This window comes from Chiloscyllium punctatum, chromosome 25 (assembly GCF_047496795.1).
Source record: "Chiloscyllium punctatum isolate Juve2018m chromosome 25, sChiPun1.3, whole genome shotgun sequence".
Lineage (NCBI taxonomy): Eukaryota > Metazoa > Chordata > Chondrichthyes > Orectolobiformes > Hemiscylliidae > Chiloscyllium > Chiloscyllium punctatum.
This window is the reverse complement of record NC_092763.1, coordinates 51,873,069-51,888,935: the sequence shown is the minus strand read 5'-3', so window position 1 is coordinate 51,888,935 and position 15,867 is coordinate 51,873,069. Positions and strand designations below refer to the sequence as shown.

General features: G+C 40.7%; 1 protein-coding gene across 2 annotated transcripts in view; it reads right to left on the bottom strand.

The window, feature by feature from the left end:
- arhgef9a (Cdc42 guanine nucleotide exchange factor (GEF) 9a) overlaps positions 1-15,867 on the bottom strand; it is a 340,120-nt gene that overhangs the window by 270,327 nt on the left and 53,926 nt on the right. For both annotated transcript variants that reach the window (XM_072595281.1, XM_072595280.1), the window contains exon 5: positions 6,184-6,314. In XM_072595281.1, coding sequence (XP_072451382.1) covers positions 6,184-6,314 — 131 coding nt within the window. The remainder of the gene's footprint in view (positions 1-6,183; positions 6,315-15,867) is intronic.

Here is a 15,867-nt window from a genome sequence, read left to right as displayed (position 1 = left end):
TTAATTAAAATCGGGGAGATGTACCGCACACATACTTGTCAAGTTATTCTATTCTATCTCTGTAACCTTTGTGGATACAACTGCACCAATGCATCATATATAGGGCTGTTGCCACCATGAAATCCAATAAAGAACTTTTAGCAACTTATCCAACAATCACAGGCTTGCAACTTCATGCCAGCTATCCTGAGTGACACTTCAAATCAGATGATCTAATTTCCACACATTCCAAGTATAATCATTGAGTATACAATTACAAAACTGATAAAATTCAGAAATGAGAACAGACCATAGAAGAGGTAAGTGGTATTAGAACTTGTTCATTCTGGTCAAGGGCAAATCTACTTGGATATAATCATAAGCCACTGAGACAGTAGACAAGTCCCCAGGACCTGAAGACCTATATCCAAGTGCCTGAAGATAATGTGATGACATTCGTCAAAATATTACAGAAATCACTAGATTCTGGGAGGGCTTCAGCAGACTGGAAAACTGTTGAGCTAATACAAAAGTCCTGAGAAAGGGTCACCGGACCCAAAATGTTAACCCTGATTTCTTTTCACAGATGCTGCCAGAGGTGCTGAGCTTTTCCAGAAAATTCTGCTTTTGTTTCTGATTCACAATATCTGCAGTGTTTTTGGTTTTTAATTAGTGTTAATCTAATGGCCCTGTTGTGGGGAAAATCACCAGCCTCAGAGTCAGAGTCAGGGTTCAACAACAGAGTTTATTGTACAAGGAAATACCGGAGCCCCAGGGAGAGAAAAACACCAACAGCACAGTGGTCAGCCGCAAGTCTTCTCTCAACCCAGAGCACATATCAAGATATTTACACACTTTGTAATATAATAGGTCAGTGATGAGTTTATTGTCTTTGTAACGGGGTTTGCTTATTGTAAACATGGCAGAATCATTAATAGTTTTGACGCAGTCATTGTCAGTTCTAGCGCAGCCTTTGTTAAGCGCAGTCGTTGTCAGTTTCAATGTCTGTGCGGAAGTCCATTGCTGTAGTAATGGATGCTAATCGCTCGTCCTGAAAGGAATGATTACTGCAGCCCTGGCTATTAGCACCTTGTATTGAGTCCGTATCAAACTGTTAGTATTTCTATCAAAGATATTGGCTGGACCCAGACTCTTCGGCAGGCAATATACGCTACTCATGTTCATTCTCTCCCCCACCCACCTTAAACTAATCAACGAGGTTGTGAGTGCATTGTGCTGGCATTCTGGTGGTCCCAGGTGGTGTCTGTGTTTACTCTGCTGTCTCTCTCCATATTGTGGTCTGGCGGCCATCTTGTGTGTCAAGTGGCCAACTTATGGCTCAGCGACCATCTTGTGTGTTCATGTGCCTAGTGTCACCCTGCCCTCATGCCATCTCCCACTTCACTCCTATTCAAGAAGGGAGGGAGACAGAAAGCAGGAAACTATTGTACAGTTAGGCTAACACTTGTCATTGGTAGAGTCCATTCTTAAGGAAAAATGTAGCTGAATATTTAGCAAGGAACACAATCAAATAGAGTCAACATGGTTCTACGAAAGAGGAACCATGTTTGGCAAATTTACCAGAGTTTTTTTTAAATCTGCTTTTGCAGTAAATGACAATAAAAATTTGCATTTTCACATGAGCTACAATTCTGTTCATTATTGATCCATAAAGCAGCAGAAAGTTATTCTGTACTTCTACAATTAATGAGCAAAGGAGGAGAAACTTGTTTATGTAATGCTTCATCATTGAAGCAATATCATGCAAAAGTTGAAAAGCACTTGGAAAATCAATGAGGGGGAATAGGTTCAGTTGAAATTAAATAAATAGCATATCAGTTAGTCACAGGGTCATAGTTTCTTCAGTTATTGAGCCCAGAAATTTGGACATCATAAGGTTTGCCTACAAATAGAGTTTGGTAGCTCAACATTTTCAGTTCGCAGTTATGTTGATAGCATGCTCAGCACAAGAAAAGGTTTGGAGGGATATGGGTCGGGTGCTGGCAGGTGGGACTAGATTGGGTTGGATTATCTGGTCGGCATGGATGGGTTGGACCGAAGTGTCTGTTTCCATGCTATACATCTCTATGACTTTAAAGTGATAACAATAATTTCTATTATAGATGGCATTAAGTGTATTGAAATGTTTCAAAGCTTTTCACAAGAGCATTATCAAATCAATGAAATCCACAGTGATACAGAACTACATGATAGCCTGATTGAGTTGTAGACCAAGGGGAGCGTTACCACACAAGAACTTGTTGTATTTACAACTTCCTTGTAGGATTACTGTCCTAAGTTCAGGCATAATTTTAAAAATAAAATGGTTAGACTGGCTGCTGTTTTGTTTATAAATTGGTATATTGAGAAAGACATAATGTAAAGATTCAAAGGTATAGTAACTGGCCAAGTGATCGCTTCTGTCCTTTACCTCTGGCCCTGTAGAAGGATCACCTATCAGCAGCGAGATTAGTCTCAGGGTGAAGTAATAAGAATCGAAAGTGGCATGAGGCAAATTCCTTCTCTGGAGAGCTCCTGTCCTGTAATTATTCTATGTCTACTGGGCCTACTAATCGGAAGGATAAACATGTCTACATGTAACTTCATGATCACTCCTTTAAAAGGATTGGTAGAGACCACCAGCAAAAGACAAAATTGCTTTAAAAAATTTGTTCCTCTCAGCTCCACAGTGACCCTAAAAACCACAGATAGCAGCCACTCAGATGCCTGTTGATTATCTCTCACCCTGCGAAGGCCCATTCCTATGAAGCCAGGGACAGTAGGGTGAACCTGCTGCTCCATAATAGTCCCAGTCCTTAGTTCTACACATTACGCTCCACTTCCCTGGGATTTACATTCGGCTGTGACCGACAGGCCCAATATTTACCTTCTTTAAATGGATAGATGGCTAATGCAGGCGTACCTTGGATGCCACCTTCCCTTTCAGTACCAGTAATTTGGTTGCACTTTCAATAATCACAAGTTGATGTAAAAATGGGACCAACTTTAGGGGTCTAGGCTACCTCCTTGACCTGGAGAGATGCTGGCAGGTCACCCCTACAATAATAATGAGGACAAGCGGTCTGAATGAAATTCATAGCTTATGATGTTTTTTTTCCCAACTCAGTTAAAATGTTCAATATTTTCAAATAAAAGTAATTCCTTAACTGTGAACATTACACATTTTTGCAGTCTCTTGGTTCAATCCCCATTTCATTAAGCACACATCAAAAAGTCCAAATGTTTCTATAGTTTCTTTTGTTCAAGTGATTCAGCTTATCTCCTCCAGATTTGCACAAATAATGTATCGTGGATAAATGATGGTGTGTGGGGGTGTATGCAAAATAAGCCATTGAGTGATGTCAGATCTCAGTAAATCAGGAATTATGCAGGTGTAAGTGACTCACGAACACTTCCAAAACTACATCGTGACACTAGTATTGTTTACCAATTTTGCCCTCGCTGTTTTCTTCTGACTCTTGTTGGGGTACGTTCAGGGTAAACGTGCAACACTTTGCCTGATAGGCATTCCCCACATGTAATGTGAGTACCGACAAGCTAGGTCCTCAAGGTGTTGCAGCTGGGCCAGCACTTCCACACACTGTGGGTTATCAATATCACACCCAAGGTGTCATTTTTTATTTGGAAGCTCAGAGAATTAATGGTAGCAAGCTATTTATCACTAGAGGTGGATATCATATCCTCACCAACATTTATACATATGATTAGGGGCCACTGAATTGCGATCAGTGATCTGAAACAAAATAATTGTCCCAAACTATATTCATCAATTGGCGAACTTCAAATTAGAAATGTAACATGGAACCAACATGCACTTAAGGATGGGATGAGGATGGGGAGTGGTGGGGATGAACTATTAGTCCTAAGGTTTGTAAACCTGTTTAAAGGAATTCTCGTGTGGAGAAAAATAAAATCACCATTGTCCCACTCTTCCATTAGGAAGAATTAACTGGTCGTGGCTTAACCTAAGGATCACACCTCAGGTGAGGGGCAAAGTTGAGAGTTGGAATCTTCACAGTGACCTTAGCTAGTATGGAACTGTTGGTGTTACTCCATGTTATAAACAAGTCATTCAGCCAACAGTGCTAATGAACTCCCAGAGAAAGAAGCATAACAGCAATTTCGAACTTGGCCTGCTAGGAGGCTACATCCAAATGCATACATTTTGATATGAGGCCAGTGAATTATTAACAGTTCCTTCTGTACTCCCTATTGCTCTCAGTCCACAGATTCTGCCCCCACCACACACACAAATACACAGTCAATTCCTTTCTAACCTCCTCACTTTTTCAATAGGGAAAATGTAAAGGAGTCTCAAAAGATTCATGTGATCATCATACTGTGTTTTAAAAATGGTATGATATCATCAGATTGGGTAAAGCCTAATGGAGTCTCAAAGATTAACCCTTCAGAAGCTTTACCTTAAACAATTAGATTAGTCTGCACCTTTAGTTTCCATACAGACCAACTTGACAACTTTGTGTTGCCTGCAAATTTATATGGCTCCTGCACGCAACAACTCCAAACATACAAACAAGTTGCTACATAATTCAGTAGGTGAACCAAGGTTACTCATCTCTCAAAACAGGATGCATTTTATCTAGTGCAGGTGCACTCTTGTTTGCAAGAGTCTTGGTAGGAAAAAAGCATGAACGTAGTGCAGCTAGGGAGAGTGGAAAGAACCAAACAAATTTAAATTCGTGGTCAAATGCACCTTCACAGCCAATGGTAATGCTGACTTTGTTCAGCTTTGAATTTGAAGCTTTGGCTGCAACAGCTTTTGGTATATTTCAGCACTTCTTCCTGAAGTGTTGTCTTCTGATGCACTATTCCCCATTGATATTCATCCTGAGTGAGATTGGCATTTTGTTGAGGGCACTTCTCCTTGTCCTCCTCCTCCCTCTTCTAGAGGGTTTCTTGCTCTGTGTGACTGTTCCTCATTTTCCCAGTTATGTTTAAGTCCATGAGGATTGCACAGGGGGCAAAGAACAAGTAGCTTGTGCAAAGGCCATGAAGTCAAGATGACATGCTTTGCCAAGCAGCACAACACTGTCACAACTTGGAAGGACTCTAGACACTGCCAAATACTTCTACAATTACAGCAAAAGTCAATAATAATAAATCAGCAATTCAACTGGAAGTAGTTGATAATCTCTTTAAATAGCAATGTTTTGGATGGTTCATAATGCATGCTTAGCTGAGTGAGACTAAGACAGGGTATTAACTTAAATGTTAAGCTCTAAAATGGTAGCTCTGGCATAGCATCTCAATCTCACAACTTTAATTTTACACGATGTAAGTGTCAGTAACAAGACCAACATTTATTGCCTATTCTAACTGCCCTTGAGAAGCTGGCAGTGTGCCGAGTACTCTCCTACTTCCAGCAGACATTTCTTGTGATCCCCCAAAACCTGCGCACACCCTGCAGCACAACTTGGAGGTGAACCAGCACCAGCAGTATCAAGACGGTAAGAAATTGAGTTTCATAACCTATCTTTTTGTACTTATAGGGCGATATTTTTCACTTGCTATTCCTATTGCTGCATATTAAGGAAAGCACACCGTCAAGAAAGGCACTGCTTTCCTTTTAGAGGAAATAGGCTTTAAATATATGGCGTTCTTCACTTGAAGTGTTTCAAAATTAAATGTTACATTATTACTTATTTATTTGTGTCAATATTGCACATATGAATATGATTTTCTCAGTACAACAGCAGGATGCTTTTCAGTGGTTCGCCTTTAGGAATGATCCAAAGTTGGTACAATAAAGCACAATCCAACAGACAGGACTTCAAAACTATTCATACATAGGCCTCAGGGAATTTGTTTAGATTATATTTTTCGTGGCAATTCAAATGGGAAAATTCCAGACCCCAAGATTCAGAGTCTATCAACTACTCAACTGTACTTCCCGTTGAAGCCACCATGAAACCATATAATAATATCTCAGGCAAAGTTTGTTCCTTGAATTCCATTTTCATACGCTGATATCAGAAAAGAAACAAAAACAAATCACAGAGAAACTTTTGATGGTTTATATTGTTTTTTGCACTGGGAACTGAGGTCCTCTGATACAGCATCTTGAGAAAGGTCAATGAATCATCTGCATAGTAAATTATGAGCACTGGAACGCATCTTGGAGCAGAAATACACTTGTAATTCTCTGAGTAAAACTTTTCCTACCTTACTCACTGGTACTTGCTCTGCACCATACTTCAGAGGTCTGACAGTGCCATGAAGGAAACCAGCACAGTATTTGTTACCCCCATTATTTTCATGGTTTCGGGACATTTCACTTCCAAGTACAGCATCATCTGCAAAGTTAACATGCCATAATGTAATGCAATATGCCAATGACAGCTTCATTGTTTTTCATTGTCAAGTGACCTTAGTAGTTTAACTGGAACTAACAACACAGGCAAGATGAGGAAAGGGGACCGATTCAGGGATTATCAGGAGCTAGGAACCAAATTAAAGAACAGGTCCTCAAGGGTTATTATCTCCAGATTACTGCTCAATCCATGTGCAAATTGGCATAGGGACACAATAATAAGACAAGTAAATACATGGCTAAAAGAATGGGAAAGAGAGGTTCATTTTCACGGCATTTGGCATCTGTATTGGAATAGGAGGGATCTGTACCTCTGGGGTGGTCTCCACCTGAACCGAGCTGTAACCAATGTTCTAGCGAAAATGGTAAATGGACTGGTCAAATGGACTTTAAACGAAGTAGTGGGTGGGAAGGGAAGGGTAAAATTTACCCCAGTGGAAAGCAAAGCAGCAGGTTAACTGCATGGAAAAATATGAAAGAAATGGCAGGCAATGAGAACTCAGCAGAGGTTATTAAAATCTTCACCACCGACACAAATAGGACAGAGTATTTGGAAAGGGTTGGTAATCAAACTTCAAGCACACTGGACCTACAAATGACAATGAGAAGACAGATGGTTAATACAGGACTGAAGGTGTTATGTCTGAATGCACAGAGTATAAGAAATAAAGTAAATAGCCTGTGTCTTAGATCGAAATTTGAAGGTATGATATAGTGGGCATCCAAGAGATGAGGCTGCAAGGTGGGCAGAGGGGATAGAGTTACCCTGTTAGTATGAAATGAAATTAAATCAATAGTCAGAAATGAAGTAGGGTTAGATGGTGTAGAATCTATGTAGCTGGAATTGAGGAACTGCAAAGGTTAAAAAAAACATAGTTGGAGTTATGTACAGGCCTTCAAACCGAAGACAGGAGCTGGGACACAAGATACAGCAGGAAACAGAAAAATTGTGTAGGAAAGGAAAAATTACAGTTATCATGGGCAATTTCAATATGCAGGTGGACTGGGAAAATCAGGTTGGGAGTGGATTGCAAGGAAAGGATTTTTTGGAATGTCTACAAGATGGCTTTTTAGAGCAGCTTGTAGTGGACCACAGTAGGGATCAGGCAATACTGGATTTAATGTTGTGCAATGAGGCAGACTTGAGAAGGGAGCTGAAGGTGAAGGAACCCTTTAGAGGCAGTGATCATAATATGATTGAATTTACTCTGCAATTTGAGAGGGAGAAGATAGAATCAGAGGTAGCAGTATTATAGCTGAATAAAGGCAACAACAGAGGAGCTGGGTAGAATTGACTGGGAGAAGAGCCTAGCAGGAAAGACAGTGGAACAGCAATGGCAGGAGTTTCTGTGAGTAATTCGGGAGATACAGCAAAACTCATCCCTAGGAAAAAGAAATATAGTATTGGAAGGATGATGCAACCATGGCCGACTAGGGGAGTCAGGGATAGCATAAAAGCAAAGAGAAGGCATACAATGTGGCAAAGAACAGCAGATTGGGAAGCGTACAAAGACTAACCAAGGGCAACAAAAAAAGGAGGGGAAAGATTAAATATGAGGGTAAGTTAGCCAGTAATGTAAAGGAAGACTGTAAAAGTTTCTTTGGATATATAAAGGGCAAAAGAGAGGCAAAAATGGATCTTGGACCACTGGAAAATGACACTGGAGATATAGTACTGGGATACAAGGAAATTGCTGAGGAACTGAATAATTACTTTGCTTCAGTTTTCACAGTGAAAGACACAAGTACTATCCCAGAAATTCAAGAGAGTGAAGGGGTGGAGGTCAGTATGGTGACTTTCACCAAAGAGAAGGTGCTGGAAAAACTGAATGGTCTGAAGCTGAATAAATCACCTGCACCAGATGGACTACACGCTAGAGTTCTAAAGGAGATAGCTGAAGAGATAGCAGAGGCATTAGTAGCGATCTTAGAAGAGTTAGGGAGGGTCCCAGAGAACTGGAAAATCACTAACATGACACCCCCATTTAGAAAGGGAGTAAGGCAAAAGACCAAAAATTACAGGCCATATAGCCTAACCTCGGTCATGGGTAAGATTTTGGAGTCCATTGTGAAGAATGAGATTTCTGAATACTTGGAAATGCATGGTAAAATAGGGCAGAGTCAGCATGGTTTCATCAGGGAGGTCATGCCTGACAAATCTGTTCGGATATTTTGAGGAGATAAACAAGCAGGTTAAACCAAGAAGAACCAGTGGAAGTTATTTACCTGAATTTCAAGAAAGTCTTTGACAAGGTGCTGCATAGGAGGCTGCTGAGTAACACAAGGGCCCATGGTATCAGCAGCAAGGTACTAGTATGGATAGAAGTTTGGCTGCCTGGCAGAAAGCGGGAGTGTGCATAAAAGGGTCCTTCTCGGGATGGCAGCCAGTGCCAAGGGATGTTATGAAAGGCTCAGTGTTGGGACCACAGCTCTTAATTTTATATATTAATGATCCAGATGAAAGAACTGAGGAACATTCTGGTTAAATTTGCAGATGATACAAATATAGATAGAGGAACAGGTAGTATTGAGGAGGCAGGGAGGTGGCAGAAAAATTTGGATAGGTTTGAAGAGCGAGCAAAGAAGTGGCAGGTGAAGTATAATGTGGGAAAGTGTGGGTCATGCACTTTGGCAAGAAGAATAGAAGTATGAACTATTTTCTAAATGGGGAAAAAATTCAGAAGTCTGATGTGCAAAGACACTTGAAAGTTCTAGATTAGGATTCTGTCAAGGTAAACTTGCAGATTGAGTCAGTAGATAAGAAGGCAAATGCAATGTTGGCTTTTATTTTGAGATGACTTGAATATAAAAGCAGGGGTGTACTTCTGAAGCTCTATGAGGCTATGGTCAGATCACATTTGGAGTTTTGCTCACATACCTCAGGATGGATGTACAGGCCTTGGAGTGTGTTCAGAGGAGGTTCATGAGAATGGTCCCAGGAACAAAATCTTAACATATGAAGAACGTTTGAGGACTCTGGATCAATTGAGTTTATAAGGATGAGGTGGGGGGGGGAGTCTAATTAAAGCATACAGAATACTGAATAGCCTGGATAGAGTGGATGCTGAGAAGATGTTTCCTTTGGTAGAAGAGACTAGGACCCGAGGGCACAGCCTTAGAATAAAGGGAAAATCTTTTAGAATGGAGATGAGGAGAAACTTCGTCAGCCAGAGAGTGGTGAATCTATGGAATTCATTGCCACAGAGGCTGTGGAGGCCAGATCATTGAGTATATCGAAGACAGAGCTAGATAGGTTCGTGACTATCAAGGGGATCAAGGGTTACGGGGAGAAAGTGGGAGAATGGGATTGAGAAACTTATCTGCTATGATTGAATGGCAGAGTAGACTCGATGGGCTGAATGGCCTAATTTCTGCTCCTATGTCTTATAGTCTATGGTCTTAACTCTACTTTGGTTCAGGTAATACACATTGAAGGTAGCAAAAACATTAAAAATGATTACATCAAATAAAACTTGACTAATTATCTAACTCCTGATTAATTGTTATGGCAATACAGACATACATTTGTGAAATGTATGAGTCACACACTGAATAAGAACGGTATGTATAAATAGTTGTGTAATTTACACATAGCCACTTACATTTTGTGACCCCAAATTAAATCTTAACTTCAGAAGAAATGTTCTATCACATATACATAACATTTTAAAATCCACCATGGTTTCCATGTTATCATATCATAGATTGCTGAAGAAGGACTGATTTTAGTCAGAAATAAAACCCATGAACGCTGGTTAAACTCAGCAGGTCTCGCAGCACCTGTTGAGAGAAAAACAGACTTGACATTTCAAATCCAGTGAGCCTTCATCGGACCAATTATAGTTAGATTGGTAAATCTTTCCATCATAATTATATGTTAATTATACCTTGCTTGGGATAGTCTGAACTTCAAGTTGTGGTCCATATTGGTTAGCCAAATGAAGGGCTTGCTTTGTCTGCATGGTTTCAGACGGAAGTGATGGAAGTGAACATATTCAGCTATCTTGACCCAGAGGATTTTGAAACATATTTCACTGATTCTACGGTTGTTAAACTGAAACATAATAAACCACTCTATATTTAAAAAGCAATACCTCACATACCTATGTGCCAACTCAAGGGCATTGTTAAAACTTTGCAGCCTTCTCTATATTGAAATTTGAAGTAAATTGCCAACTCTTATATTGGAGAACAGCACTACAACTGTAAAGAGTAGGAGGGTAAACTATGAAATAGTGCTTGAAGGTAGTTTCCTCCACCTGAGAAGTAGTTAGCTTAGTTAGCTGGATAGTTGATCTCTCAATGCAGAGTGACACCAATAGTATGGGTTCAATTCCTACACATGTTGTGGCTGTTATGAAGATGTATCATCCTTAACCTCTCTCCTGGCCTGAGATATGCAGATCAAATAACTACTGTGGTGTCTCTTTCTCTCCTTAATCAGAGGATAGCTTTGTGATGACTAGATTTGTTCCATCCCTCATCAATGGGCCCATTGCATCAGACCATGCTATGGAATTTGCTCTTTAGTCTCCATTTCCATTGCCTCCTTTAAGATTAAGGTTTTAATTTGCATAACGTTTGTGTAATTATCAATTTTGGGGAGTTTCATGGGGGGTTTTGCTCCCTGAACCCTAGAGATTTGTTAACACAGCTTGCCTCATTAAGAATGCATGTTGCCTCTATGTACCACACTTCCCCAGTCTTGTGCTTGGCAGCAATGGTGGAAGTTCTCACAGTACTGAGGCCTGCAATGGTTTTTTTTTCCACATTAACAGTACTAGGTAAATGCAAATGTTAATCATTTGTCGTTAGCTTTTCCCAAACATTATTGTCAATGTTTGAATGTACTCTGTCAAGCAGCAGTTTGTCTAGTGCAGTGGTAGTGTTCCTATTTCTGAGATAGGAGATCTGGATTCAAGACCCATCTGCTCCAGTGTGTGGCTGAACAGGATGACATTTCCTTTTTAAACAAAAAAACACTGTCAAAATTTTCCCTACTGCTTGAAATAACTCCTCATGTCTTCTACCCACGCTTATAAACTTTTCCTTGTCATCCTTTTCCTTTACTAGCACGGCGGCTCAGTGGTTAGCACTGCTACATCACAGTGCCAGGGATCTGGGTTCAATTCCAACCTTGGGTGACTGTTGATGTGAAGTTTGCATATTCTCCCTATGGTCTGTCAGAGCTTCTAAAGATGTTCAGGGTAGGTGATTGGTCTTCCTAAATTGCCCATAGGGTCAAAGGATGTACAGGCTAGGTGGATTAGCTATGGGAAATGTAGGGTTACAGGGATAGTGTGGAAGGGTGGTCTGGGTATAATGGTCTATGGAGGGTTGGTGTGGAATTTGGGGCTGAAAGGCCTGCTTCCGCACTTAGGGATTCTATGATTTCCCTCTTCCATATTTCACCTTTGCCTCTCCACCAAGACTGTCACCTCCATACAAACATTGATACTCTTCACTCTAATCCAAGTATTGGCATGTCCCCTGTCTTAAATCTTGCAGCTGTTGATAACCAGTCTCATGCACTCTCTTCGTGTCACTTGTGCAAAAATCTATGGCACTTCTATTTGGGTCATTCTGCTATTATAAGCTCACTTTTTACATTCTGTTTCTGAACCTGTTCCAACTGTTGACACAGCTTCAAGAAGTTATATTCAAAATTTCTAAACTATTCCATCTGGCTGCTGGAGATATGATAAGGGATTTGGGAAGGAAAAGAAAAGCAATAGGCATCGGACAAAGAGAACAAATGTTTATGAAGGTGAGGAATTGGAGTTTTGGTGATCTAGAATAAGGAACCATTTAGCCAAGGGAAAAGAGGGGAAAGGAAAACAACACCTCAGGCAAGGATCAGGAGAGGGAAAAGGGAATGGAACTGAAAGAATAAAAAAAGCCAAAGCAAAGTGTAGGCTGAAAGAAAATATGATGGGATAGTGGAAGGAAGGAATGAAAATACAGTTCAGAAGGAGAAACACAAAGTTCAACTTGAATAAATCATGCTTAAAGAGCCAAGATGAATTCAAGCCTCACTTACCAAGATAGGAAGACATAGGGGTAATAATTAGAAATGGAGAGGCTAAAGAGGTGATGACTACCACATAGAAAGGAAATACTGCTAAAGGTAACATGGCTAGGCAGTATAAAAGGCAGACACTGGTTAAAACAAAAAGCCCGAAAGCTGTCAAAAAAGAAAGCAAAGGACTTAAGAAGTAGATGTAGAAATACATTGGCAAAAGGGTTCAATGCTAATTCAGACTTTATCAGTGTTGCTGAGATTACAAGCAAAAAATCTTGATCCAAAAGAGGGGACATGGAGAAAATAATACAAAAACAATCCAAATTTGAAACCTGAGGTCCTATGATGGAAAATAGTTGAGTTTTGCATCAGAAGAAATGATCATGAAGTAATCCTAAATTGGAGATCTCCTGTTTATCTTGGCCCACAAAGAAACAGAAAAATTAATTTAAAAATCAAAAGAAACAACCTTGCCTTAGGTCCAATTTTCAATAGATTTGGCCTGGGAGTGAAGCTGCACAAGTCTTTTAAGTGTACTCAGGCCCCAGTGACATAATTGGTACTCGACCTGCAAATTTAAACATGAACTCTACAATTTTAGGCATATATTCTTAGTACCTATGGTTTAACATTACTGCCAACAGGGTCTGGATAGTAGATTAAGTCCCATATCTTAGGAAGATGTAATGGCCCTGGAGCGGATCCAGAGGAGGTCCATGAGAATAATCCCAGAAATGAAAGGCTTAACAGAGAACATAGAACAGGTCAGCACGGTACAGGCCCTTCAGTCCACAATGTTGTGCCGAGTATTTCTCTTAATCTAAGATCAACCTAACCTACACAGCCCTCAATTTGCTGTCGTCTATGCTTGTCCAGGAGTTTAAAGCCTTAACATATGAGGAACGTTTGAGGATTTTGGGTCTATACTCAATGGAGTTTAGAAGGATGAGGGGGAATCTAATTGAAACTTACAGAATATTGAAATGCCTGGATAGAGTGGATGTTGGGAAGATTTTCCATTAGCTGGAGAAACTAGAGCCTGAGGGCACAGCCTTAGAGGAAAGGGAAAATCATTTAATTTGGAGATGAGGAGAAACTTCTTCAGCCAGAGAGTGGTGGATCTATGGGATTCATTACCACAGAATTAAAAATCACACAACACCAGGTTATAGTCCAACAGGTTTATTTGGAAGCACTAGCTTTCAGCACGTGGCTCCTTCATCGGGTAGTTGTGATGAGATTGTGGAGTTCACAGGGCACTTTCTGACCAGAGAGTTAGATTTCTGGGCATAATTAGAAGGCATATGGAGTTCCCTCCCAACTTCTGCTTTTACCCATGGGGAACAATTTAACCTAACTCAATGTGTAGGAACCACAAAGACCAGTGGAATGTTTATTTCACAGCCTGCCAGATGTGATCCACGGACTTCATTATAGCATAATGTAAAATCAACATTGTACCTAATCCCAGTCAGTTAAACAATTAATGGGATACATTAAAATTACTTCCACTGACCAGGGCGTGAAATCAATCTTGCATCTAATCCAGTAGGTTTCCCTCCATATGGTCAGAATTTTTCTGGTGATGCGGAGTGGTTTAAAGGTGGAATAGGAAGGAATTTCATAGAAGTTGATATCAGGTTAGATGGTCAACATTTTCCAACCTTCAGCTGATCTTCCTAGAAGTAGATTGCTACTGCAAAGGCAGCTCACCCCATTGGTGAGTCCCCAAGTTGCACAATTAACATTTCTTTTGTAGTTTCATTAAGTACTCATCTTGACCTTTCCTTTGGCAGATACTTCATCCAATCTCAAGGGCCAAGCTTGGCAGGTTCCTTGAGGTAACTTGAGCTTGAGCAGAACTACAGTCATCATTGGGTCAAAGCTGCCACCACTGGCCATCCTGAGACATGATTTATCTTCCACAGAGAGTAGGCTTGCTATTGTCTTAGGGAGTCTTTTCAAACAAATCCTGGCCTGCTTGGATTTATGTTTTCTCGGTTCATGCTCCAACAACGGCAGGATCCACCTTTGACTATCAGACTGCCATCTCTATAAGACGACAGGTCATCTGATTGGGCCTACACCCTCAGAAACCCATCCTTGGATCCAACATGTAGGCTGCTTCCAGAAAACCCTCCCAACTTGGTTCACTGGCAACGAGAGTTTGGTTGAAACCAGGAAATGGTTCTTCCATTCAACTATTCCTTAAACTGCATAGGACTATTCCACAGTGAGTTAGGTTACAGCTGACACCAAAGAGTTCCACATGTGCAAATATAGAGCAACATGCTTCATGTTAATTTGCACTTTTGGTGTTTAATGTGCTGTTGAAACTTTTGTACTCTTCAAAAAGATTGCAGTTGATATAGGACGGGAGTCAGCTCAGGTATCTCTCCCAAATGTTAATGTTTCGGTCACATGGAAACCTAGGATATAATCTTATAGGTCACTGAATGACATGGATTCTGACAGAGAACAGAATCACATGAGAAATCTAATGTGATTTATCTGAATGTGAGGAGCAACTCACTCTATCTTTTAACCAAGTTTCAGGCATCGAGACAAGATTCCACTTAGAATCAATATTGTACCCAATTCCAGTCAGTTAAACAATTAAGGGGAATTATTCCTTGTTAACAATCTTTTTAACTGCACATCTCACCTCGGCAATTTGCAGCTTCTTATTTTACTACTTATTGTGAATAGGCTAGATGCTGAGAATTCCTGACCTGAAACTCAAAGCTGGTACCCACCAACACCAAGGTAAAAACAATGACTGCAGATGCTGAAAATCAAATACTGGATTAGTGGTGCTGGAAGAGCACAGCAGTTCAGGCAGCATCCAAAGAGCAGCGAAATCAACGTTTCGGGCAAAAGCCCTTCATCAGGAATAAAAAGCCAGATCATCATTTGTTCCAGAGGAGCTCCATGTTGGACACCAGACACCAAGATCTCAGGGCATGCATCCACAGACATTGGCATTCAACATGTGCCTCTAGGAGCCCTCATGACTGAATACTTCTGCACTTCAATGCAGCACCCCAGGACAAAACAGCAACTATCAATCTAATGCTGCAACAAGGAAACTGAACTCATGGCCACATACCCAGCTCATTGATTGGACCAGTATGCATCTTTGGGCTGTTTGCTTGTTCTCTTAGCACTCACTCCCTTAGAACCTACCTTGATTTTCACAGCATTCCTGCCTTGCCTGGCCTTTTTGTGCCTAGTCCCTCAGTCAAAGACACCAGGAACACAATGCTGTTTATTGCTATTAGCACAGACACAAAGCCAGGAAACTTGTCATTGTTCTCAGCAGTCAGCAGCCAAGGGAATCCAATCACAAGGAATTGGTCAAGATCAATCAGCCATGCAGGGTGGTCAGAATCAGCATCCTGTCACTGTGAGGGGTGAGAAGCCAAATGTCAGTCAGCTCTAAGTGAAGGGACAGAAGTGCTAAGAGGCAAGACAAGGCAAAATAGGGATTCTGTAAACATACTGGTAGTCTCAA